The 27938-nt window shown below is 43.5% G+C and overlaps 1 protein-coding gene across 14 annotated transcripts in view; it reads left to right on the top strand.

Annotated features, from left to right (window-relative positions):
- The window catches only part of TCF7 (transcription factor 7), a 126144-nt gene that overhangs the window by 67368 nt on the left and 30838 nt on the right, over positions 1 to 27938 (top strand). For 13 of the 14 annotated variants that reach the window (XM_072629945.1, XM_072629947.1, XM_072629954.1 and 10 more), the window contains exons 4-5: positions 20351 to 20459; positions 23969 to 24059. In XM_072629945.1, the coding sequence (XP_072486046.1) occupies positions 20351 to 20459; positions 23969 to 24059 (200 nt within the window). Of the gene's footprint in view, positions 1 to 361; positions 15643 to 20350; positions 20460 to 23968; positions 24060 to 27938 lie in introns of those variants that run through there. The other variant, XM_072629950.1, reaches the window with a different exon arrangement.

Genomic DNA, 27938 nt, shown 5'->3' with positions numbered 1-27938 from the left:
TAAAATGGACCTATTTTAGTATTTTATTTCCTCTTCTGGAAAATTCTGGACAATTTATATTTTTATATATATTCGCTTACTTCATTTAGATTGTCAGATTTATTGGCATGCAGTTGGGCAAAATAGCTCTTAATTATTTTTTTAATTTCCTCTTCATTGGTGGTGAATTCATCCTTTTCATTTTTGATACTAGTAATTTGGTTTTCTTTGCTTTTTAAAATCAAATTAACCAAAAGTTTATCTATTTTATTGCAGTTTTTTCCATAAAATCAGCTCTTAGTTTTATTTATTAGTTTAATAGTTTTCTTAATTTCAATTTTATTAATCTTTCCTTTGATTTTCAGAATTTCAAATTTGGTCTTTAATCGGTGATTTTTAATTTGTTCTTTTTCTAGCTTTTTTAGTTGCATGCCTAATTCATTGATCTCTTCTTTCTCTCTTTTATTCATGTAAGCACTTTGGCTGCATACCATGAGTTTTAGTATGTTGTTTCATTATTGTTACTCTCTTTGGTGAAGTTATTGATTATTTCTATGATTTGTTGTTTGACTCACTCATTCTTTAGGATTACATTATTTAGTTTCCAATTAATTTTTAGTCTGTCTTTCTATGGTGTTTTATTACATGTAATTTTCATTGCATCATGATCTGAAAAGGATACATTTAACATTTCTGCCTTTCTGCATTGGATTGTGAGGTTTTTATGCCCTAGTACATGGTCGTTTTGTGTGTAGCTGCCGTGTACTGTGGAGAAAAGTATTTATTCTTTTCTACTCCTATTCAGTTTTCTCCAGAGGTTGACCATATCTAACTTTTCTAAAATTCTATTTACCTGCTTAACTTCTTTCTTGTTTATTTTGTGCTTAGATTTATAGTTCTGAGGGGCTGGAGTTGAGGTCCCCCACTAGTACAGTTTTGCTGAGACTGGAAGTTTTGCATTACCCCTTAGGCTTTAACTGATTAGCTCATATCAGGAACAGTCCCTGAGACTCCTTTCCTCTCTACATGCCTGCACTTCTACTCCTGAAATTACATCTGAATCAAAGAAGCCTACCCACCTCTGTTATCTGTATGTTCTTATGTATTTGAGCTGATTGGGCTGACCTCTTGCTCAAGTACCAGGCACCCTGTTAAGGGGCCTGAGAGAAGAAGGCAAAGAACAGTGTGGAAAAATGGACATGATGACAAGAGGGCATTGCTGATGCCCTGACACCATCCTGAGATCTGTGCCCACAGCAGATAACGCAGGGAACACTGATCACTGATGTAGCACTGTCCTATCTCAGTGACTGTGACTGGTAGTCCCTTAGAACAGCTTAGTACTAGCTTTGGATCTCTGATCCATGGGTTACTACAGCTTTGTGGGAAGGAGAATCCCCATGACAAGGATCATAGATCTAGAGTTAAAAGAAGCTTCAGAGGCCAACTAATCCAGCCCCTTCTTTTTACATACGAGGACTCCAAGGTTCAATGACTTGCCCAAGGTCACATAAGGAATAAGGTCCTTTTGGTAAAGGACCCAAGTCTGATCAATTGCCTTCAGAAAGTTAGAGCAGCTAATTCGTTGGAAAAGGTATAATCAGTTTCCCTCAGACTATCTACCTATTTGGAGAGAACTTTCCACTAGGTTTCCTAAAAATGTTGGAAGGTCAGTGAGAACAGTGGTGAGTCCTACCTTTAGGACTAATCTAAAGCTTCCCAGAGGGTGGACTAAATGGATTCTTTCTTTAAGGAAGATCATCGAATCCTAGCACCTCGGTGTGAGAAGGCATGTGGGGAGATGTGGGTTAATCCATATCTGAGTAGGAATCCTGTCTACAACATTCCTGAAAACTGGCCCTTTATCTTCTGCTTGGATGCCTCCAGAGGCAGGGAATTTATTAACTCTTAAAGCAAATCATTCCATTTTTGGCTAGGTCTGTTTAATTCCAGTTCACCATAAGATGTCTCTCTGAAGCTTCTACTTACTAGTCCTATAACAGACTAAAGAAAACAAGAACTTTTGGCAGAGAATTTATTGACTAAAATTTTGCTGTTGATCCTCTCCTATCTTTCTCAACATTAGCTTCAGTCTCTGGTGTTTCCAAAGTCAAAACGGTAAGTGATAGGTCAGGCAATGGGAACCATACAGTTTTTACATCTTTCTTTCAAGTGCTTGGAAAAGGGAGAAAAATGGAAGCCTTCAGTCTGTAAACTGTTCACAATAATAGCTTTGGCAGTTGGTGTTGGATATCTTCCTACTTCTGTACCAGCTTTCTGCAGGAGATCAGAATGGAGTTCCATTGGAGCCATGGGATTTGATGCACCAGGAGAGTGAGACTGACAAGCTATTTTTACTTGTTAATTAAAGTATTGATTTTGTTTTCCCAGAGGATTTGGTTCTCTCTGAGGATTTCTCCCAGGCAGGTCGTAGCTGTGGCCTAGTCCTAATCCCTTAGGCTCCTGCTCCACTAGAATGAGGAAGCAAGATGAGTCTCTCATCTAAAGTGTTGTATTGTCAGGCTTGCATACCCCAAAGATGGAGCTTTTGGGAACTCCGAGAAGCATTCATTTCAGACAAGGCCCTGGACTTTATCTCTGCTTTCTCTGACTTTTCTGTCAGAGCTGCCTAACTTGAACCCTGTAGTGGCCACAACCTATTCAAGATGGATGAGTCTTTTCTCTACCATAGTAGAGAACTCATAATATCTATTGAAGGACTGATTTATTCCTGAAACACAAGTCAAAGTTTTAGAATGTAATAAGCTAATCCTGGCATTTGGTAAGTGATTGTCTTACATCAATTCTTCCCAGCGCAGGGCTTAAATCTGAAAGGGACCTTAGAAATTATCTAGTCCAAACTTCATTTTCCAGATGAGGAAATGGAGGCCCAGAGAATAGGATTTGCTTAAAGTACATAGGAATTTTGTAAATAGTAGAGCCAGAATTCAAATCCTGGTCCTCTGACTCTTAACTGATTTTGCCATTTGAATATCTTGACTACATTAGGTTTAGGAGATAGGGCTTTTTGAAAGTCCGTATTTATGTTCCTAATTTACATTAAGCATCAAATAAATATTTTTAGACTTTAGAGGAGTCAGGTGAATCTTATCAAAGATAACACTCCCAATAATCAATGCTAAGTGGAACTATTTGCCTATCCTGAAAGCCATGGCCATGTTCCCATTTGATTCACCAACAACAGTCTTCATTATGTTCATTCATGCAAAGTTCAGCTCTCCAGTCATTATTGAAGATAAAGATTTAGAAAGGACCTTACAGAAAGATCATCATTCTACAGAATAGGAAACTAAGGCTTGGAGGAGTTGTGTCATGTGGGTCACGAAGCTAATGTTAGGGCTGTAACTTCTGACTTCAAGGTCTGCTACACCATACTGCCTCATATGCTTAAAAAAACTTGGTGAACTTCTGGGAGTGATAGCTTTTCAAAAATATCCTTTCAAAGATTTTTAAACAAATAGTTAATTCTTTGTACAATACAAATAATCTTTCTCTTTGAGCACTTACATAGCTCAGTATCATCCACAGCGAGCATATTCAAGCAGACACCCAACTATTTAGCTGGTAGTCAGTGGAAAGCAGGAATGAATCAGAGGAAAGAGAGGGATAGGAGGGAGAACGGACTCAGGAAAGAATGGATCCTCACCAAACTAATCAATCAGGCAACAGGGATTTTTAAAGCACCTAGTGTGTGAAGGGACTGAGAATTCAAAGATAGATATGAAAGTCTCTACCCTCAAGAAATTTAAATTCTGTTAGAATTCTATAGGAAAGATGAACTTTTTAGCACCTTCTCAGTCAGGTGAAGGGATAGCCCTGGTGCTTTACTGCTATTCCTGCTCGAGGCCACTGTATAGTGGAAAAGGATGTGGTGTATCTCTATTGGTCAGTGACCCCTGAGCTTGTGCTCATGGTAGATAAATTATTTGTTTGCCTGATTCAGAGTCAAAAACTTCCAACTGTCTTTTATTGGGACAATTGAGACACTATGAGTTCCAGATCAGCCTGAACAAATTTCTTTAATTCTTTTAAGTAGTGACACTTTTATGCTTTTCTTTCTCTTTTTTGTTTTTCCCCTAAAAAGGCACATGAAATATTGACCCAATAGAAGCTCCATCCTCAGAGAACAAAGATCATTTCAACAAACAATGGAAACTGCCTGGTGAAAAAAAAAAACAAACACAAAGAAATTTAATGGCTACCCCACGACTTCCTGTTTTCTGTTGCTGTGCCAATCATTGTACTGAGAAATGTTCGCAGACATTTGCATCATTTCCATCCGCTGGCCAGAGCCAAGCTCAGCCAACTGCATCTATCTTTGTGGTTGCTGGCATGGGATCCACTAGAGAGAGCTGGTCAGGGTCCTCCTTACCACAAGGAAGTCTTCCACTCAATTTGATTTACTTCCCTTGAGATACTATGAAGCTGGTGTTCTTGGCCCTGCACTTGGCTATATTGTGGAGGAAACAGAGAAGGAACAAATTTAGGCTCCGGTCTTAAGGAATTCATAGTCTGAGTAGAGAGAGAGAAGAAAGGGCCCATAGGCCTGCCCTAAAGGATGTCACGATGTAGAGGAGACAGAAAAAAATACTGACTTTAGGGAGCTCAGTTTAAAGGACACAGAGGAGATGCGGTGGGGGGTACCCTTAGGAGCTCAGAGTCTAGGAGAGACCAGAAATAAATGGGCCCTCTGCCTGGGGAATTCACAGACTGGGGAAAAGATAAGACAACTCATGAAATGATTAAATCACAAAACAGTATAAGGTTGTATCAGGTGAGCAGCATAGACAGGAAATGCTGCAGGAGTTCAGAGCTAGTGGTGGCAAAAAAAAAGGGTGGCGCTTCATTCTGAAGTTGACCTAGGAGCAAGGAGCAGAGGTTAAGCTCTAAAAGACAGAATACAGTAGACAGGGCAAGGGTAATCCAAAAGGCTCTTCCTTTCTGTCCTCTGTTCAGCTGCCACACAGCACACTCAGCCTCACATGTACGGAGTATGATTTGAGGGCAGGACGGTGGGTAGTTGTTTCTTTTGTGTGGTCAGTTTAATAAGTGGTATTAATAAGTTGCCTTCCTATTATGCCACAATGGTCTGGGTTATCCAAATGGGATCTGTCCTCTGCAGGCCAGGGTAGACAGTCCAGCCTAACTCTAATTCTTTTATGTCTTTCTTCTTGAGTGGCAGCCACCTGTCTTTGTCTCTATTTTCAGAAATGCCTGGGTGTCCTGGGTTTGGATATACCTTGCCTTCTCAGCCAGGCAAGTACAGTGAGGGATCAAGCCTGAGCAGTAGCATTTCATAGATCAGCCTGCTGCCAAATATGTTACTTAGGCTCGTAGAACTTCAGGTCCCCTTTCTGCTTCTAGCCTTCTAGCCTTGCCATTGATCCAGTTACTGAGCTGGCACAAGTGGTTATTCTTGGCTGGCCCGTTCATTAATTGGTCCTCATCAATTCTGCAGAGGTTCCTCAGAAGAGGATACAATATAAACTGTTATATCAAATTCACATTGCTCTGGTGCCTTAAGGTTTGCAGAGGGCTTTTACATACATTAGAATTTGCAACAACCCCATAATACAGGTACTCGAGTATTATTACATCCACTTTAAAGAACAATCAAACACCATTTATTAAGCACCTACTATGTGCCGGTCACTATGCTAGATATCTTTCATACAAAGACAAAATTAAAACATTCTCTGCTTGCACAGAGCTTGAATTCTGTTGGGAAAAGTTTTGCAGAAGCCCACTGAGAAGAACATATGTGCTCATAAAATGTAAATACAAAATATATACAAAGAGAAGGTAGTTTTTGTCAGAGAGACTCCAGCTAGCCATAGGTATTAGAAAAGGTCTCATGTATCCCCAGCACATGGCATAATGCCTGACACATTTGTAGTTCTTGTTCAGTTGTTTCAGTCATGTCTGACCTTCAACTCTTCATGACCTCATTTGGCAAAGATACTGGAATGGTTTGCCATTTCCTTTTCCAGCTAATTTTTTACAGATGAAGAAACTGAGGCAAATAGGGCTAAGTGATTTGCCCAAGATCACACCCTTAGTATCTTAGGCAACATTTGAACTCAAGATGAGTTTTCCTGACTCCATTGCTAGTGGCTCTACCCACTGCACCATCTAGCTGCCTTGGTATATAATAGGCACTTCGTAAATACTAATTGGTTGATTGACATGGTGCTTGAGCTGAACCTTAGAGAAAGCTAGAGATGTTAAAATGAAGAAACTAAAAATGAAAGGATGTCAAAAACTTGCCAGTGGTCATTCCGCTAGTGCATGACCATGAAGAGGAGCACAGGCCCGTGAGGATTGCCCAGTAAAGGAACATTTCCTCTCACAGAGATTATAATAATAATAGAATTTAAATATTACAAAGCATTCACAAATATTATCTCACTTTATCCTAGAAGGGTAAGTGCTATTATAAAATTCTCTGTTTCCCTTTTCCTGACTTGGGCCCATATGCTGTAATATTTTTGAATGGGTACTGGTCAAGTCCTTATCAAACTCGAGTTATGCTGGACCCTGTAGGGGAAACACCAAAGAAGCTTCAATATATCTTTTAGTGTCTGCCTCCTTAGGAGTTTACAGCGTATATGGACAAGGAAGACACACATGAAAACGTTTTGCCACTTAAAATGCCAGATAGTACACGTGAAGTCCAAAATGGGTAGTAGAAACAGGAACTCTAGATAAATTGTTCTCCCACTCTTCCATGACACCAGAAATTTTCTCACCAAAAGTCATATGCTAAGAACAGCCTCAGATGTTTGATTTCAGATTCACAGTGTGTCAGGGTTAAAAGGGACCTGAAACATCTGCTATTCCAAGTTCCTTGTTTAACAAACAAGAAAATAGCAACCCAAAGTTGAGAAAGGGGCTTGGTTTTCCCAAGATCCTGGAGCACAATTGTTGGCAAAACTAATCTGGGAGTCTCTTAACTCCCAATCTAAGACTCTCTTCTCTTCTCATGATAGGTAAACCACAAGAAGCACTAAGGATGGCACCCCCACTCACCCCCTCACATGGCCCATCAAGAAGATGTGTGCCCCATAATGACCACAGCTGAGACCATTCACTGAGAGCCCCCTCTTTCTTATTTTATATTCCTCACTTCCTTCTGTCTTTACCTTTTCCTTGACCCACCTCCTATGAAGTGGTGACCCTTCTCCCTGCCAAGGCAACCCTCTCTACATGCACAAGTGATCTCTTTCCATTCTCAAAAAACCTCTCGTCCCCTTTAGAGCTAAACTTCTTGAGAAGGCCATCTGCAATGGCCAGCTGCCTCCTCTTCCTTTCCTCTCACACCTCTTAGCTCTTGCAGTCTGGCTTTTGACCTCATCTTTCAACAGAGATTTTTCTCTCTAAAGTTACTAACAATCTTGCCAGATCTAATGACCCTTTTTTTCTCTATCCTCATCCTTCTTGACCTCTCTGCAGCCTTTGACAACGTTGATCACATTCTTCTCCTTGATGATCTCTCTAGGTTTTTATGATTCTGCTTTCTCCGAGGTTTCCTCCTCTCTTTCCTCTGACTTTGCTGGTCCCTTTGCAGAACCTTTATCCATATCATGACCACTTAACGACAGGAGACTCCTCAGGACTCTGTCCTGGGCCTTCTTCTCATTGTACACTATTCCACTAGATGGTATCATCAGCTCCTATGGTTTCAATTGTCATTTCTCCAAAGATGATTCCCAGACTTACTCATCTGGCTTTGTCCTGACCTCACAGTCTCACATTTCCAACTGTCTGTTAAGCAAATTATACCAGATATCCCCTAGATATCTTAAACTCAGTTTGTGCAAAACTGAACATCATCTTTCTTCCCCACCCATTCCTCTCTTCTTAACTTCTCTAAATTACTGTGAAGGACACCACCATTCTCTCATTACCCAGGTTCACAGCCTAGGCATCATCCTCAATTCCTCACTCATTCTCACTCCCCCGCCGCCTTCCATATCCAGTCAGTTGTTAGTTCCTATTATTTCTACCTTCTTACCAACTCTTATCTCCTTTGACATTGTGATCATCCTGTTGAAGGCTGTCATCACCTCATGCCTGGACTATTGATTATTTCCCGGCCTCAAGTCTCTTCCCCACTCTAGTTCATCTATCTAGTCCAAATTGATCTCCCTAAAGGATGTCTGAAAATGTCATTCTCACACCCTCCCCCCATTTCAGTAAACTCCAGTTACTCCCTATTGCCTCCAGTTCAAATTTAAAATTTTTATGCTTTTTAAAGACCATAACCCTTCCTGCCTTTCCAGTCTTTCTTGTGCCTTGCTCCTCTCCACATATTCTGTGATTCAGTGACACTGGCCTCTTTGCTATTTCTTGGACATGACACCACCATTTCCCATTTCTGAGAATTTTTACTCATTGTCCCCTTAATCTAGAATACTCTCTTCTGTCCTCTCTGCCTCCCAGCTTCCCTAGTCAGATTCTTTCAAGTCTTAGCTGGTCTCCATCTTCTGCCAGAAAACTTGCCCAATCCCCCTTAATATCAATGCCTTATCTCTGAGAAAATCCCCAGTTTATCCTGTCTATCACCTTGTTTGTACGTGGCTGTTTGCAGGTTGTCTCACCCATTAGACTGTGAGCTCCTTGAGGGGAGGTGACTGTTTTTGGTTTCTGTTTTTCTCTGTACCCCCAGTGCTTAGAACCATAGCTGGCATAGAACAAGATCTTAAGAAATGCCAGTTGACTGACTGGCAAATTAGACAAACGATGACTGCATCTGGGAAGGGGAAGGAAAAAAGCATTTATTGAGCACTTCTTATGTGCCAGAGGGAGTATTTAAGCCAAATATTTCCCTGAGTTTTTTTTTTCCTGTGTTCCTATATTGTGCAGTAGGGTATAGTGGACACTTCCAGCACTAGGGATGTCATCATTTAACTTGTCTGAGTCTGAGTTTATTTATTTGTAAAATGGGGATAAAACATCAAAGTCCCAGTGGTTTCTGTGAGCTTCAGATTAAATCATCTTGTATGGACTGCACACCTTAAAAGCATTGTTTACATGTCAATTAACCTTTTATATTGTTACCACAGAATATATTCACAAAGGCATATTCGTGTCCATTTCATTCTTTCAGTGCATATGGGAATGTGAATCACAGGATTTTCAAGCTGGGAGGGGCCCAAGGAAGCTATTGTTACTGGCCAAATTATTTCTAAGGAGGTGTAGCTACCTAAATCTAAGGAGATAACTTAGTGTCTACACACACACAGACACACACACACACAGACACACACACACACACACACACACACATACACACACACACCACCTCTGGATACATACCCCCTCCCTCTCTCTACATACAAACACAGAGTGGCTCTCAGACACCCTTCCCCACCCACCCACTTTCTCATTTGGGGATTCGGGGCTAGCGATGAGGGAAAGTTTGAAAGTGACGTGACTAATACACTTTCCCCCGTACATACGTTACCCCAACAAGTGAGATGTGCAAACCACAGGCAGTCAGGCAGGCTTGAGAGCTCAGTCACTTTGTACAGTATCTGGTCGGTGACCGTGTCAGGTCAGTCATAACAGGACTTGGGAGCGGGGGGAGGGGAAGAGATGTATGGTTCCAGATTTGGCTCCACAGGGTAACTGCAGACAGCTGAGAACTCCCTGGGGCAGTAGCTCCCATCTGAGCAACCAGAGCACAGGCAAAGGGAGATGGGCTCTTTGGGGTCCCAAGAGAACCTGGGAAAGGGAAAGAGATGATATCTCTGATTTGTAATACAAATATCCCTGAGCTGAGAGTTAGGCATTGAGGTTCTAATCAGGGTTGTGCGCGGAGACAGCTCTGCTTTGGAGAGCTGATTATTTAATTTTCAGTGTGAGCATATATACTTCAGACATATGCCTAAATCTGGGCTTGATCTATTGTTTTGTTTATTGTCTAGATGTAAAAAAAAAATGTTCATGCAGATTATATTTTAAAGTGTGCACAGACATTCCTCCCTGTCCTCCCCCACTCCCCACCCCCCTCCCAAGTCTAGCTGTTAAATATTTACTAGCACACTGTTGTTTTAATCTTCCTTCTGCAACTATCTCTGTGTGACTTTGGCCAAGCCCCTTCTTCTGTCTGAGCCTCACTTTCCCTTTTCAGTGAAATGGAAATAATAATAATCCTTATCCTGATTCCTTCACTGGGCTATAATAATCAAATGAGAGAAGGAATAGGAAAAGAAACTTTGCAAACTGTTACTTGATAAAACCCTATAAACTCCTATACATACACCTATGGGATAACAATGATTTTTTTAAAAGTTTAAAAGTGGTATGAGTTATTGATCTGGAGCAGCATCACTTACTCAGGGACCTCTTAAAACTCTGTGGATGCTCAATCATTGATGCTCTTGGGCTTCCAGATGCAATCAGTGTGGCTCATCCCAGGGAAAAACTTTGACCCAAGTATCAATTTAACAGACCATATAGGTAACATGGGTCCAGATGGCCCATCTTTAGTGACCACAAGGTCTGTGGGAGATATTGGAGCTCTTCTATTCTCCAAGAAGTCCATTTCTAGTACAAAGTCAAGAAGGCCTGAGCTTTATGGCCATCTCAAATACTGACCAGTGTGTGACCTGTGTATCATTTAACTTCAGTTTCTTCATTTGTAAAATGGGAATCATAATAGCATCTAACTCAAAAGGTTGTGGGGATCAAATAAAAAAATGCTTGGTAAAACATTTGTAGAAAAGAAATGTTTTGTAAACCTTAAAGTGCTATAGAAATGGGAACTATCCTTATTCATTTCTTTTCTTGGAATAAATGGAGGAAGTTTGATTTGTTTGGTTTCTCCCTGGAGTCAGAGCTGGCTATAGACGAACCTGAGCTGAGAGTCTGAAAGCACATCTGTTTGTCTGTCCCCAGGGAACTAAGTTCACAGTAAAACAGATTTAGAGCTTGAGACCATTTAATTCACACCCCTCACTTTGAAGAATGAAGATACTTGGGCCTAGAGAGTGGAAGAGACTTACCCAAGATCACAAAGGTAGTGTCAGGAGTCAGTGACTGCGCTTTTGACTCTAGGTCCCATGTTCTTTCCACTTCAGTTCCTGAGGTTACCCCTAAATAGAAGTGGGTTTTTTTTCCTCTAAATCTTATTTCCCAGCTGGCTTAATCTGATCATTCCTGAGACAGGATGGCATTATGATACCATGAAAAGAATATTGCATTTAGAATCAGAGAACCTAGGACTGAACTGTAATCTTAGCCAAGTCTCTGTCCTCAGTTTCTTCATTTGTAGAGGAGTTGGACTAGATGACTCCTAAGGTCCCATCTGGCTTTAAATCTAGGATTCTATGCTCCTCCCTGATAGGGGCCTCTGCCCATTCAGGACCAAACACACAAGTTTCTCCACATCTAATAATTGCTTGTTGATTAGTTGATTCATCTTTAAAATGGAGATAATGATGCTCACTGTACCTGCCTCACAGGGCTGTTGTGAAACTCACACAAAATAATTATGGAAAAACCCATGGTAAACCTTCAGCTATTATATACCAGTTGTTACTGTACTGAATCAGTTCAATTCTATTCAACCATAATTTATTATAAACATTTATCACGTTCCTGCTGTGAACTATGAACAACATTATGCTCTGTACTGAGGAATATACAAAGTTTAAATAAGATATGGCTCTTGCCCTCATGAATCTTTTAGTCTAGTAAGTGCCAGATGGTGCAGTGGATAAAGCGCTAGGCCTGGAGTCACAAAGACTTGAGTTCAGATCTGGCCTCAGACACTTACTAGTTATGTGACCCTGGGCAAATCACTTAGTTGTCTTCTCCGTCCGTTTCCTCAGCCATAAAATAAGGACGGTGATAACACTAGGATTGTTGTATCAAAGGAGATACTATTTGTAAAGTGCTTCACAAATCTTAAAGTGCTCTATAAACGCTAACTAGCATGTGATATAAAGTATGTGATAAATTTGCAAGTGATTATAATACAAAATAATACATAATAAGTTTATTAGAGGTATAACCACCAAGAGGCCTATGGCCTCCACTGGTGTCCATGCAACGTCAAGAGTTCTAGGGAAAGATGCTGAGTTCTTTGGGAAATTGACTGATTCATAGGAGAATGTGGACAAGAATCACAGGTTGCAGAAGTGTGGATGAGTCATGATCTATACTGGGGGAAGGAATCACAGGTCTATCCAAGCAGGATACGTTAGAGGCATATAAAACCACGTGCTATTCAGTGTCCAAGAGAAGAAAGGCCATAACTAACGGAGGGATAAAAGAACCAGAGAAGTTTTCATGAGAGAGGTGGCCTTTGACTTGAAATTTAAAGGTAAGGTAGGAATACAAATTATTTCCAAAAAAGGCTTTGAAAATTGGAGTTTTAAAGGCTGTGCTCAAGAAGGTATCTCATATATGTTAAAATCACGTATGACACAATGGCAGATACCCTTACAGAGCTTTGTTCAGTGATCTGATGAGGGGTCATTAAGGGACCTTAAAGAGAGAGATGCATTTATTTACCTCAGTGTTTGCCAATGTCACAGAGCATGTATCCTTGCCAATGTCCCAATGAAAGAATTCTTTTTGGATGACGAACCTCAGGGTTGGCTGATTTGTCCATATATCATTCACAGCCAAATAGTTCTCTTTCTTTCCAGAGGGAGGCAATTTCATTTAATTAATCAAACATCTATTAAGTGCCTACTGTGTGCACAGAACTGCTTTCATATAGCCTGAAAGTCAATTTGATTCAATGAGCATTTATTAAGTATGCATCTTCTATGGGGTAAGGCATTACAACAAGCACTAGGGATGCAAAGACAAAAAGAAAGGAACTATTATTTTAGCATCTCTTGGTGGTGGTTTCCCTAACTTCTCTCAGGGGTAGCTAGGTGACTCAGTGGAATAGAGTGCTGGGCCTGGAATCAGGAAGACTGGAGCTCAAATAAAGCCTCAGACACTTACCTGTAACCCTGGGCAAATCACTTAACCTCTCTTTGACTCAGTGTCCTCAACTGTAAAATAGGGATAATAATAGCACCTACCTCCCCGAGTTGCCCAAGGGTTATTGTGAAAATCAAATAAGAATATTTGTAAAGCATTCAGTACAGTGCCTGGCACAGAGTAGCGTTTGATAAATGCTTGTTTCTTTTATGGACTATCCAAAGGTCCAGCATGGAGGCACAGGACCTAAGGTCCACCTGAGCTAAGTGTCTGTTTGCAGCTTTTCCATTGGAAGAAGCTTTAGCAAACCCATCAAATCAACAAGCCCAGTTTCCTATCAAGGACTTCATCCACCCAGGGTCTTACCAGTGTCTCTAGAAGTCCTTTGAGGCTTCATTATCTATCTTCCAGTCCTCTCTACCTAGGATTATGTAATCCACAGAGAGCTATGGGTATTTAGCACCTTCCCCCATACAGGAGCCCTACCCTACAGCCCAAGCTGAGAAGCCATGGTTAACCAAGGCTTCATGGGAAAAGCCTCTGGCTAGGAGTCAGGAAACCCAGGATCTGAATCTTACTTCTACCATTAACTTCTTTTGTAACCTTCTCTCTGGTTCTCAGTCTCTCTTCTGGTAAAATGAAAACAACCAGTCCTCATTTTTGTTGAAGTTTCCACTGCGAGCTAGAGAGTGTAATTATCACCCCCCTGCCTTTGCAGATGAGGAAACTGAAGCTACCTTGTGGCACCCTCAGATTTAAACCCAGTTCTTTTCTGTGAGACCATAAGCTGCCTCTCTAAGAATTGAATGAGATGACCACTAAGGCTACCGCCAAACCTGCTATTCTAAAGGCCCTGACTAGGCATGATGACTTCTAGAAAGATCTTTCTCAAAGGTCTTGAATACTAGACTCACCCTCATTAGACCTAGCCCTGAGGCTCCAGGTTGTCTGTCAGTTGCTACCTCTCTCTAGGAAAGAGCTGTCACTCCTATACCTGTTTCTGATTGAATGATGAGATTTGGGGTAGGGGGAGGACAGTAAGTCGAGGGAGAGGAAGAAAAAGCTCTCTATTCATATCTCTATTGGGAGATCCAGGTTCCAACCTTGACTCCACCATCGACAAGCTATTCAACCTCAGTCAAACTCTCGCTATGCCTCAGTTTTCCCTGAGATGGGGATAATAATCTTTGTTCTTCCAACCTCTCAAGGCTGATGTGGTTATGAAATAAATGAGTGAAAGTAGAGCACTTTGGAAATACTATATAATGGAGGGCTACCTTCCTGACCACACCCCAATCTCCTGAACAAGTAGGTCACTGAGGCTTGAACATTAAACCTCCAACTATAGAGGCAAATGTGTCTATAATGAGACCCCTTCCCCTAAGAGCAGCTAGGCAGCACAGTGGATAGAGTCTTGGCCACGGAATCAGAAGGACCTGAGTTCAAATCCAGCCTCAGGCAATATTGTCTGTGTGAACCTGGGCAAGTCACTTAACCCTCCTTGCCTCCATTTCCATATATTTAGGATGAGCAGGAGAAGGAAATGGAAAACCATTCCAGTATCTTTGGCAAGAAAATCTGAATGGGGTTATGGAGGGTTGGACACAACTGAAACAACTCAACAACAATAAAAGTTGTGTTAGCTGAGCTAGGCCCTTCTTCCTCATCCACCCCTCACCATGGTCTAAAGTTAGCAAGTGTTACTCTTGGGTATGAAGTTTCAACCAAGTTGATCACTCAGGAATCTCTCCAGGGTTTACAGGGCTGGTCCCTTTGAACTTTTTCCAGCTAAACTTGGGAAGCAAGGAGGAAATCATAGGATCTGGTCCAAGACCATTTTATATATGAAGAAGTGAAACCATGAAAAGTTAACCTTGATCTAAGGTAACAGAGGTAGTAAGTGGGGAGACAAAAGGTAGGAACCAGAGCCTAGTGGTTCCTCTGTTTGTTGCCCTGGACAGCATTCTGGGGTTACTTGTTAAATAGCCTCATTTTGCAAATGTAGCAAATTAGGCTCACAAATATTATGATGGTATGGTAATATGGAAAGAGTGCTAAGTTTAGATGCATGTGACCTGGGTTCAAAGTTTGGCTTTATCTCTTAGAATCTATGATGCCCTAAGCAAGTCATTTAACTTGTTCACACCTTAGTTTCCTTGTCTGTAAATGGAGTGGTTGGGCCAGATTACCTTTAAGATCTTTCTCAGCTTTACATCTGTAATCCTTTGACTTTCTTAGGTCACAAAGCCAGTCAGTGGCAGAGCCAAGTCAACTATTCAGTGGTTTGGGGCAGGCCAACTTAGGGTTACGGCAAAGCGCCTTGGAAGGGAGCTGATAGGAAGAGAAGTGAACTCTCTCCCTAGCGAGCCCTCCTACAGGAAAACCACCACCTTGGCCCTGGGGCCTGAAAGAACAGCCCCCACTTTTCTGCCTCTCCTCATCTTCATATCTCAGTGAGGCATGAGTCATCTCTGAATGCCACCATAGGCCATTTCTACGAAAAGTAAGAGTGCTGTGGCCTCCTACATGAGTGAGACAGGAAGCTCGGGTAGTTTGGAAAGCAGGGGTAAGGACCCAGCAAACATTCAAAAGCTCCACTCAGAAGAGTCTCAGAACCAGAGGGGCTTTGGGGGAAGTTATCTCCCCGCCTGCCTGTGGCACCCAGCACTACAAGGGAGTCCAGTCTCTATACAATCAGTAAGTTTTTATTGATCACCCCTTCCCTCTCCTCCCCGAATCATGTGCCTAGCTCTGTGCTTTGTCCTGTGTGGATATGACACAGGAAGCTTATAGTCCAGTTGGGGAGCCAGGGTCAGGCTCATAGGATCATGGTTTTTGTAGCTGGAAAATATCTTTGAGGCCATCTTATCCTAAGGTTCAGAGAATTTAGACCTGCCTAAGGTCACACAAGTGGTAAAGCTTATAGGTCACCTGGTCCAATTCCCTCTTCACTGATGAGAGAAGGCTCCTTCCATGACCTGCCCAAAGTCACATAGCTGGGATTACAACTTCAAAGCTGGTCGTCTCTCCACTACACCAGAACTCCTTCATGACAATATAGACAATAATAAAATCACCACCAACTTTATAGGACTCCCACTTGTAGAGAACTCTGCTGGGTGCCATACAGTGTTTCCCTAAGATACAGTTTCCACCCCCACAGAGCTTACCATCTAGCTGTATGGGAATGGGACCGTAATACATGCTAAGTGCATTAGAGATGGATGGAATCAAGTGATATGTGCTGTCTGAGAAGGAAAGTCATTTATTAAATTAAGGAAAAGGGAAGGAAACAAATCAGGGAAGGTTCCCTTGGAGAATGTAGTGTATCAGTTGGGCTTTAAAGGATGGTTGTTGTTGAGTTGTTCAGTCATGTCCAACCCTTTGTGACCATGTGGACCACAGCACAGTGGACCACACACACAGTCCTTGGGGTTTTCTTGGCAAAGAATCTGGAGTGGTTTGCCATTTCCTTCTCCAGTGGATTAAGGTGAGCCAAGCTTAAGTGACTTTCCCAGGGTCATGCAGCTGGTAAGTGTCAGAGGGTGGATTTGAACTCGGGTCTTCCTGACTCTGGGCAGCTAGGTGGTGCATTGGATAGAGCACTGGGCCTAGAGTCAGAAAGACTCATCTTCCTGAGTTCAGATACTCACTAGCTGTGTGATCCTGGACAAGTCACTTAATCTTGTTTGCCTCCGTTTCGTCATCTGTAAAATGAACTGGAGAAGGAAATGGCAAACTTCTCCAGTATCTTTGCCAAGAAAACTCCAAATGAGGTTACAAAGAGTTGGACATGACTGGACAACAATAGCTTTCTGACTCCAGGTGCAGTTCTGTATCCTCCAAGCCATCTAGCTGCCTCTTAAAGGATGAGCAAGAATTCAAAATAGAAAAGTATGTGTGAAGTGGGAGGCCAGAGGGGATTCCAAGCATAGGGAACAGTCTGATTAAAGAGAACAGGATCCTCTAGAGCTGGGAGGGACCTTTGAAGCCATCAAACCCAACCCTCTCATTTGGGGCCCAAGGAGAAGTGATTTGCCCAAGGTCACTAGTAATTAGCAGAACTTGAGTTGTATTCAGGTCCTGTGACTCCACTGTACTACACTGTATATGTTCAGGGGACAAAGAGTTGTCCCAACTTGGTTGCCCTGTGTTGAGGGGGAATGCACAAGATCTGTCTAGACAGGTAAGCTGTGACCATATTATAGAGGACCTTGAATGCCAGGCACAGGAGTCCAAATTTTGCGAGAAATGTTTATGCTAAACACCAGCCAAGGAGTGTGGACAATAAGTGTCAAGAAGGAGAGATTGGTGAAGACTGGGGCAGCCTGTGAAGTCTTCCTTGAGGTGGTGGGCCTGGAGGCAGGTGTTGAAGGATGATGGGTAGGCTTTGGATATATGGAGAAGGGAAAACAGTGTAAGCAGAGACACATCAGAATGAAGTGATCTGGGTTCAGCATGTTGGCGGAGCTGTGGTAGTAAAGGCTGGTGAGATAGAGTTGAACCAGATGATGCAGGGGCCTTGAATGCCCAAAGGTGCCATTTTGATTTGAATTCAGGATGACTCAGGGGCTCTGTCCTCTTTTGCTGCAGACTGGGCTGTCCTCAGACCCCCCTCCCCACTTCTGGAGATTCTGGCTGGGCTAGCTCCTCCCTGGAGAGCTTGGGGCAAGCCTGTGGCTTTGCTAACTAACAACTGCTTTCCCTTTAAGGCACAGCTGCCCCACCCACTTCTAATTGCCAGGCTATTTATGGGTCTCAAGCATCCCCTCTACCCTCTCCATACCCTTTTATTTGTGGCTTCTCATCCATGCTGGGCCCCTTTAGTCCATTTTCCAAAGGGCTCATTGGTTGTGGCCCTAGTTTCAGTCCAAAACAAACCCAACAGTCCGGTTCTCTGCCAAACCCTGCCCCTTTCCCTTCCTCCTTCCTCTGCTTCCAAAACTAACCTCATCTAGGAAACCCTCCCAGAGGAGCCCCTCAGGGCTCCAACTACTCTATCACACACACCCCCCCCCCATTCTACATCCTTCCTCTTTCTCCCTTCCCCCTTCCCTAAGCGGGGGAGTAGGGGCCAGTCACATAGTTCTTTTGAGTGTTTTGATGATGTTCAGTTCTATCCAATTCAATTTTCAATTCAGCAAACATTTCTTACTCACCTCCTAAAGGCAGGGCCCTTATATGGGGCTCTGAGGATACAAGAATCTTTATGTGATATGACACAATCCCTACCCTCCAGCAGTTTACCATTCATGGGAAGGGGCTTGAGGAGAACAGGTACCCCAATGATTGTCATCATGACCGTGGATCTAGAGTTAGCCTTGGCTTCAGGAAGAGCCAATTTCAAGTCTTCCCTCCCTTATATACCAGCTGTGATTGTGGGTAAGTTATTTAACCTCTAAGTGTTCCAGACAACTCTAATGTCTTGTGTTAGATATGAGTTTCTGAGCTTCTTCAGTAGAGGGAATTTCAATACTGACAATTTCCCTTTACAAAGGAAATTGCCGATCACATAACAATAATCATATATGAATTAATAACTCATTTCCATGACACTTAAAAGTAAATATAACTAGTATTATAGTCATATTTTACAGATGAAGAAACAATGCTCTGAGAGGTAGAGTATATTACAAGGGGAAAGTAAGAGAAGCATGAAGGAGAGGCCCAGGCAGAGTGCTAGGGAAAATCTGAGGTAGAAGCCACTTTCACTGGAGAGGTGGCATCTTAGTTGGGTCTTAATAGAAAGGAAGAACTTCAGAAGCCAGATATGGGGAAAGAATCCATTCCAGGCTTGGGGTAGATTTATGCCCAGCCCAGTCCGAGGCAGAGGGGGGAAGCAATAGAGATTACATGACTCTTTTAAGCTCCACCCCCCCCCCCCCATCCCATTCTCTCATCCTCACCTTGTTAGTCAACAAGACTATGGCCAAGAGAAGAGGACAGTTGGAAGCCTTCCAGAAATAGTAACTCCTCTTCTTTAGCAGGGAAGGAATTAGGGTCAGCTCCCCAAGCTTTTTCCAAAAGCACTATGAGTCAGCCTTGGAACTCAGAATTCAAAACTCTACCAATACAAGTTGGCACCATGTCTGTAGTGGCCTAGAGCAGAGAGGTCAAACATGCAGCTTACCTTCTTTTTATTTGAATCTGAAGCTGCTAGCATAGAACACTGAAAGACTAAATTAAAATTCATGCAGGTTGATATGGACAGTTTGTGTCAGAGGGGGGGACCGCAGTAACTCTCATAGAATAGGATTAATTCTGAATACCATCTCCTCTGTGTGTGTGTGTGTGTGTGTGTGTGTGTATGGTTTGTCCTTGCCTTTGCAAGTACTCACTTCCCATTCAGTGACTAGGGCAGTTTAAGAAGTGAGCCAAGGGATAGCTGTAAAGGGAAGCAGGAGGCAGGATGGTATGGATCATAGGTCAGGAGACCTGGACCCAAGTGGGTGGTGAGGTTCAAATGAGATAATGGATGTAAGAAAGCACTACATAAATACCAGCTGCCATCATCATCATCACTGCTATTCTGTAGTTGCTAGGCCTCCAGTTTGGTAATCATTCATTCCTTGAGCCCTTCTCTTGTAGACCTGCTGGGGGCAGCTAGGTGGTGCAGTGGATAGAGCACCAGTGCAGGAGTCGGGAGGATCTGAGCTCAAATCTCACCTCAGACACTTGACACTCACTAGCTGGGTGACCTTGGGCAAGTCACTTAACTCCAATTGCCTCATCCTGGGTCATCTCCAGTCACCTTGATGACTATCAGGTCACTGGATTCAGATGGCTCTGGAGCAGAAGTGAGGCTGGTGACCTTGCACAGCCCTCCCTCACTCAAAACAAAGTCAAGTGCAAGTCTTGTCATCATTTCTCTGATGGTATGGTCTTCTCAGCAATGAAGGACGAACACACACACACACACACACCTGCTGAACTCAAACCATGTTTATAGAACAGTACAGAACCGCAGGCACATACTTTAAAAGTCTAGTCTGCATTATGGGCACTTTCCAAAGCCAAGGCCATCAACAAAACATTCTATCAAGGTTGAGGCAGTGATTGCCTATTTCTGAGATTTGAAGGCTCACATGGAGTATTTGAACTGTGGACTCTCCTGAAGAGTTGGAGCTGGCTGCAGCACAGCCCTGCCAGGATCCCAGTCCTGCTAGCTAGCTAGGAAAATTGACATCATTCCTTTTCTGTCTCTTGGCTTCAGTTTTCCTCTGTGTTTTAAAAAGGGACTAAAAATTCCTGCTCCACCACCTTGCTTCCCAGACTGTGATGAGACTCCTTTGAGACCACGAAATTCCTTGTCAAGCCCCAGAAATTCTGGGCTGCTGCAAGTGGCTTGGATTATTGTCATATTTACAGGTGGGTGGCTGGGGGCTGTCTCTCTCATGTCTTTCAGCACACCAAGCCTGGCCAGCCCTCGCATGGAGTTCCCCAGCTCACACCCCTCTATGAACATTTCAGCTCCCACCAGACACATGTCTCTGCTGACATCAACCAGAAGCAAGGTAGGATCATGTGTTTTTTCCATTAATTTTTTTCAATTAACATGCATTTCTTTTTTCTCCTTCCTGCCCTTCCCTCATTAAACAACAAAAAGACAAATAAACTGGGGATGTGGGGATAAGCACAGAATGATAGGGTTGCTTTCCTAGAAAAAGACTAAGAAGTATTTGGCATCCCTCTTCCCCCTTCCCTCAGGACATTTAACTTTATTTAGGTGTTCCCAGTTAAGAGAGAAAGCAAGAGGGCTATATCCATTTTACATCTAAAGAAACTAAGGCAAGCAAGGTTTCTGTCAGCATTGAGAATCAGCACACACTCTGACAGGAACTGAAAGCCAGGGAACAGTCAGGGTTCAGGTCTGATTGGCAGTGGCCAGGCACTGGGCAAAAGGTGAACTGAGGCCAGATATGGTCTGCATGCCCTAATTGTGTACTCTGAGGAGAATAATGAGCGGGACTAGGGTTTGGAAGGCACTGTTGAGGAGAGATGAGAGAGATTCAAGCTGAGGGAGCTGGGACAGAAGTTTATAACAACAGTAATAAGCAACATAATGATGAATACCCTTTTCTGTGGGCACAGTGTGCCCATAGTACTTTTCAAGGTGCCTTCACGGACATTCTCTCATTAAATCCTTACCCCTGTGGAAAAAGCAGGGATATAGTTTCACTATTTAATAATAACAACACCAGATAATAATAGCTAATGTTTATATAGCACTTACTACGTGCCAAGCACCATGCTAATCACTTTCCAATGACCTCATTTGATCCTTTTGGGGTAAAGGTGGGTACCTTGGAAGGTAGGTGCTGTCCTCATCCCCATTTTACAGTTGAGGAAACTGGGGGAGAGATTAAATGACTTACCCAGGGTCACACAGCTAGTGAAGTGTCTGAGGCCACATCTGAACGCAGATCTTCCTGACTCCAGGCCCAGCAGTCTATCTCTGTACCATTGAGCTGATTAATATATGTGTTATCCTTCCACTGATTCAGATGGAACCCCGCCCTCCATCCCCTTTGCAGTGGTCAGGAGATTACTCAGTGGCCACCCTTCCAGTAACAGGTGTCTTCTAACTTAGCTAGTTTGAGTTTCAGATGACAGGCATACAATCTTTCACCTGGCCTTCATCCAAAGCTTTGTAGGACCTGTGTCCAGGGAGACAGACTTCAAGAGTCCAAAAGGTCACCTCCACATCATGATAAGGTATCAGAGGAAGGAGAAACTGTGGTTAAGAAAGAGGTAAAGTGACCTGTCTCCTAAGCCCCACAGCTAGGAAGTTTCCTGACTAAGTGTATGGACTCTCTCCATGGTAACAGGCTCAGCCTCTAACGAAAGTGTGGGGAACCTGCGGCCTCATCCAAAACTTTGGATTCAGTCAAAGGGCTACACTTGGGGACTACAGGTTCCCCTCCCCTGCTTCCCTGTGGAAAGCTCCTTTAGAGGCACTTAATCTTTTCAGCTTTCCACGCTTCTGTTCCTATCATTGTAAAATGGATGTAAAAGTCCTTGCTGCCCCCAAGTCATAGGACTCTGCTTCTCACATTTGGTTTATGGCTTAAAGAACAAATGAGCTTTTTTTTTTTTTTTTTAATACCTCAACAGGAACTTTTCCCCTGGAGGGCAAACCCAACTTTGCCCCAATTTTAAGTCAAACCGTAAAAACCACTGTCGGTTTTCTGTTGCTTTGTCCATGGTTACCTCCCCAGGATGTGCAGGGATTGTTCCCCGAGAGTGAGAATGACCAAGTTCTTCTTAGTGGAATTGACATTTTTCTGAGGCAGGCCTAAACTCAGGTCCCCTTAGACTTTTGTGCCCCTCAAGATTCCTGGCCCAGAGCTCAGATCTCTAGGAATTCAGGACTGCTTGTCCTATACCCCATCACTACCCTCAACACACACCCTCACCCTACCCTAACACAAAAAGGGCCAGGAAGTAAATCGAAAGTGATACACCCTCTGAGTCATCCCCAGACATACCGGAGCAAAGGAGTCATTCCTAGAAAAAGTATTGTCTCCAGACAGAAATGCCCTGACTCAGGCAGATTTAGCCTTGGGTAGCCCCCAAATCCCACTAACTTTCAATTTTAGGGAGTTCTGGTTCCTCTCCAGGTAGGTCCAAACCAGGTGCCTCTCATGTCTCTGACACCTTCCCACATAATTCCCTGTCAGGGCTACTCTTGTTTTCTTTGCATTTGGTCATCCTTTTAAGGCTTCTGGTCCCTGGCCATGATGGTTGATATGGCAGCTATTTCTGATTTATCTGTTTTCAGGATGTTTGTGTGTTCAGAGTAGTCAGTATTGTGGGGTGGCAGGAGAGGGAGGATTCCATGTGCCTCCAGAGACGAAGTTTGAGAAAGTCATAGGCCTCACTGTTGGGGTTTATTGAAGATGAGGGAGGTGAAGGAAGCTCAGGGACAGACTGGAGAGGATTCTAAATTCCTCAGTTTTGGTCTTTCCTATCCTAATTTTGTCTGTGGTGAGATTTGGGGGGCTGAATCCCCTCACTTCTAGGACCTCTTACAAAGTGTCTGGTGTCAAAAATTCACCCACACCTCTACAACTACTGCTTTCCTCTGAGAATGAACTGGATCCTCTCCTTCCCAAGCCATCCCCATTTCCACACAAAGCATTAGGATCTAGGTACCAAATGGCTACTTCTTCAGGGGCAGTGCCAATAGTGATCACCCTCTGTGGCTAATATTACACACAGTCCCAGTCATCCTCACATCTAACTTGGGATTAAGTTGACAAAATGATGCATTTTGTGGGATGGGAGAGCTCCAGTTCTGATTATGTTCTGTTTCCTATAAACTGTGATCATGTAGATTCCAGATCATGTAGATAACATGTACAACCCTTTAAAGATATTTTTTTTGGAGGGGGGGAGGCAAGGCAATTGGAGTTAAGTGACCTGCCCAAGGTCACAGCTAGTAAGTGTCAGGTATCTAAGGCTGGATTTGAACTCAGGTCCTCCTGACTTCAGGACTGGTGCTCTATTCACCACCTAATTGCCCCATTTTTTTTTTTAATGCTTTAGAATCATAGAATGTCAGAGCTGGAAAAGATCTCAGAGATCATCTAGTACAACCCTCTCATTGTACAGATAAGGAAACTGGGGTGCAGAGAAGGGAAAGGACTTGGCCAAGGTTCTGCCAAAAACAGCAAGTGCATACCTAATTAACCAGCCTTCACCGGGGGTGCATACTGGGCTCAGAAGTGTTTCAGCATCCCCTATCTCATTTGAAACTGTACCAGCCCTTGAAGGGAGAGAGAACAGGAATTGTTATCCCCATCTTACACACGACCCTGAGACCTGAGGGCCAAAGGGACTTTCTCAAGGGAAGTCTAGGATGAGAACACAGTTCTGACTTCTAGTCTAGGTCTTCTTCCCTATGGCACAGTACTTCCATCTAGACCACATAGATCTGGTGTGTATGAGAATTCTCCATTCAGATAGTCTCCTGGGCCCCTGCCTTGCCTTTTTCTCTAAACCATCTTGCTTCTCCATCCAGGTGTCCACCGCCCACTACAGACCACCGACATCTCCAGTTTCTACTCTTTATCTCCAGGTGGTGTTGGACAGATCTCCCACACCATGGGCTGGTGAGTGTTAAGGAGTGTTACTGTTTCTAAACAATTGGGGCATATGCCTTCTCTGACCTAACACCCACCAGCTGAGGATTGGGTCAAAGAGCCAAGATCCTGGCTCAATCAACAGCACCATAGTACAGCCAGGAGCTACCAAGCTGCTTCTGCTCCAGGAGAACCTCAGTTTCCCCAAGGGTCCCTTAGTTTTCTCCTTTTATCAATAAAAGTAACATTTTGTTTCACTCAGTCCCAAAATCCAGTGCAGAAAATTGCCCAGCACCAGTTTTAGGGGAAATGGTGTTTAAAATTATACAGGTATCTTCATCTCTGTAAAGGAACTCCAGAAGAGTCACATGTTACTCATGGGACTTACAAAGCATCTAGTTCTCCCTATGGTGCTGATGAAAAATGAAAGGTGCCGACCCTATTAGCTCTTTTCCCATCCCTGTGCTTGTTTCATTTGGTATAGCTGAGAATTTTGTTTAACCCATGAAGTAGGTGGGGCTGGCCAGTCCTGTTCTCTCAGTCTCTAGAAAAATGTCTTTTCCCCTTTCCATTAAATCACCACTGCCTAGCTGTGGTGAACCCAGAGCCTTTGGGAAATCAAGGCAAGGTGGGCTAATTCCAATATCCTACTGCAAGGGAGAAAAGATTGGTTTACTCTGGGGAAGGCAAGAGTTCCTGTGTTTATCAGAAAGTGAGCTTTGGGTTACCATAGCCAATGCCCAGGGATGGAATAATTGGCTTCAGGATGGCCAGCCCCTCAGAAACAGAATACCACACTCTTTGTGCATGGAGAAAAGCTTATCCTTGACCCTATGGAGGAAGAAAAAAAATTATAGAAATTAGGAAACAGTCTCAGATTTTGGTGGTCAGGGTAGCTGACAGTTTAATGTGGGAGACAGAACATAAATATGTGAAAAAAGAAATAAATAAGGAAGTATGAACTGTGCGTACTATGGGGTTACTGGGATGGGGGCGTCCAAGGCAGGTGGACTTGGAGCGGATTTACTTTCCTATTTCTTTGTTCCTGGGAAGCTCTAGTATCTTGGGGAAAAGGGAGAAGCTGAAGGGGGTATAGAAGCTAGAAGAGAAGACCTTGTCTGTTAGAGTGAACCTGGAAGGTGGGAGAACTCTGAGTTCCTCTGACCTGTCCAGTCTTTTGAGAGGATGGCAATTGGTTCAGATTCCTCTCAGGGTGAAGGAAGCAGGAATGTGGGGGATGTACAGAAAAGAACCATGGAGGTGGAGGAAAATGGGAGTATTTCAGGAGGCTCCCTATGCTAGCATAAGAGATTGGCTACAGAAATCAGAACCCTGAGGCAGGTAGATGGCCCACTGGATAGAGGGGTAGGCCTGAAGTCAGGAAGACCTGAGTTCAAATGTGGCCTCAGATACTTGCTAGCTTGACAAATCACCTGACCACTATTTGCCTCAGTTTCCTCAGCTGTAAAATGGGCATCATAATAGCACTTCAAATTGAGATATTTGCAAAATGCTTAGTAGGGCTGGCACATAGCAGGTCTTTAATAAATGCTTATTTCTATTCATTCATCCTTCCTTTACAAGGAGATTGGGGGAAATGACCTGAAAGGAAAGAGGCAGCATAGTGTAATGGATTGGGTGTCAGACTTAGAGTCAAGAAGGCCTGGGTTCAAGTCCCACATTAGACACTTATTTGGGCTGTATGACCTTGAAACTCACTTAGCCTCTCTGGGCCTGTTTTTTCATCTGTAAAATGAAGGGCCTTGGACCAATGAACTCAAGATCCCTAACTCCTAATCTATGATCCTATAATGTATCCTAAAGCAGAAGATTCTGGTCAGAAAAAAGGAAAAACATCCTAACTGATGGTGACTAATGTTAATCAATCAAACATTTTCTGAGTAAGGACTTACTATATGAAAGGAATCTTGATGCTAATTACTCCCTGTTCCTTGCCCTCTGATCACATTTTTCTGGGCCATAAAAGACTCATACGTGAGAAGTTAACTTGATTTAGTAGTGATCAAGACTTCTGGAGGAGGTCATGCTGGAGCTCTCCCCTAGGAAATAAATAGCAAGGGGACAAAGGGAGCCAGAACCTGCAGCCAGAGGACAAAGGAAAGAATAGGCCCATGTAGAACCCTGCCCTTAACCCTGTGGACACTGTATGGATCCCTAATTACATAATTAGCCTGAGTCTAGAGTTAGAGAGGAGGCCAAGAGGCTGGCAAGACAGTGGATAGTGTCTTCACTATCACCAGTCTTTGAGCCCCTCTGGTTTTCTTGGTCTGAGGAATTCTAGATCCTTGGAATGGGAGCCCATGGTCACTAAGCCAACCAGAGACTAACACAACCCTTCTGGATCTGCCCTAGCCATTTTCCACTAACCCTCTTCTTGGCTGTGTTATCTTGGGCAAGTTCCTTTGACTCTCTGACCCTTAGATGAGCAAGTTGAACTAAAACTAGAAATCCCCTTCCATTTCTAAATCCACAGCACCTATGCATCCGTTCACCTAAGTCTGGTGCTCAGACCAGCGTCTTTCAGCAAGCTCAGTCCTGCAACTTTTGTCAGAGCCTGGTCTCCTCCCAGTCCACATTCCTGTAGAATGCCCACCTCTTGTCAAAGCACTCCAAACCCCTGTCCTTATTTCTCCAAAGCTCCCCCCACCCAGGCTTCCTCTTACTGATAGGTCTGGCATGGCAGATATATCCAGAGTCTAAAGCACATCCCCCCATTTCCAGGCCTTAGGCCTTCCTAGAAGCTCTGCTTCCAGTGTGGCCCATAGCCAAGCCCTCCCACAGCTCAGCTGGCACAGCTACCCCTTCAGAAGTGTTACTGCCTTATGGTCCTGACCCAGACAGGCTGCTGTGCTGGGCAGGGTCACCATTACCACACCCTGGTCAGCCCCAGCTCAACTAGCATTCGAGCTACAGAGCAGGAGAGGCAGCTGACTCCAGGATCCCTTTGTTCCTGAGGGATGGGGAGGGATGGACAGAGCTTGGAGCTGTGATCTGTGGAGTGTGACAGTGGAGGAGGCTCAGAGCTTCAAGGTCCAGGCTTCTACTCCCTCCTCCTCCAGCCTACCAGCCCTGGAAGAGATAGATCAAGGAGGAGCCTTATTAGATTTCCCCTTTCCTAGTCCTTTGATCCTGTGAGGGTGAGAAAACCTTCTGGTCTGGGAAGGCTGAGAATGCATCTGAGAGCCAGGCCCAGGGCCTCAGGAGTGAGGAATGTCACTGTGAGATTAACTCCAGCCAAGGACTTTCTCATGCAATGTGAACAGCAATGTAGAGCTTCAAAAGATTGATGGTTTGAGGTGGGGGTAGGGGATGGGATGTAGCCACTGTCTTAAGTACTGTGATGGCCAGATTGTTCTGACAGGTTGTAAATACATCTTTGTCCTAACCTGCAGGAAGGCTAAGTACTAATATCCAAGGATCCTTGACCTCTCCATATACCCAATAGGGAACTTTGGATACTTCCTTAAATGCCTATTACCACCACACATGGTGACCCTATGGCTCCCTCTCCTCCCTGCCCAGTGCATCCTAACTTAGCCTTGAAAAGGAAGCTTTTTGGCATTGCTAAGTTTCTGGGGGAGGAAAATGGCTTTTACTCTCTTAGGAGACTTTCCCCTATGGGGACTCTGCAGAAATTCTTTGAAAATTTTGTTTTATTAATGTATTTTGTTTTACATCTCAGCCACTTCTGAAAATAACTCCTTGTGGGAATTGAATCTGGCTTTATTCTATCAGTATTGAGCAGTTCTCAATGTGCATAAAAAGATTTGGAGCTAGGGTGAGAAGGGGGAAGGGCAGGCCATAGCCATATGTTTCCTAGGAAACCACAACTGCCTCTGCTCCAGCTCACCTTCCTCTTCCACTAGAACCCAACTTGGTCAGGCCAAG

Source organism: Notamacropus eugenii, chromosome 1 (genome assembly GCF_028372415.1).
Source record: "Notamacropus eugenii isolate mMacEug1 chromosome 1, mMacEug1.pri_v2, whole genome shotgun sequence".
Taxonomy (NCBI): Eukaryota; Metazoa; Chordata; class Mammalia; order Diprotodontia; family Macropodidae; genus Notamacropus; species Notamacropus eugenii.
The sequence above is the reverse complement of the archived record's forward strand: the minus strand, read 5'-3'. Positions and strand labels throughout refer to the sequence as shown.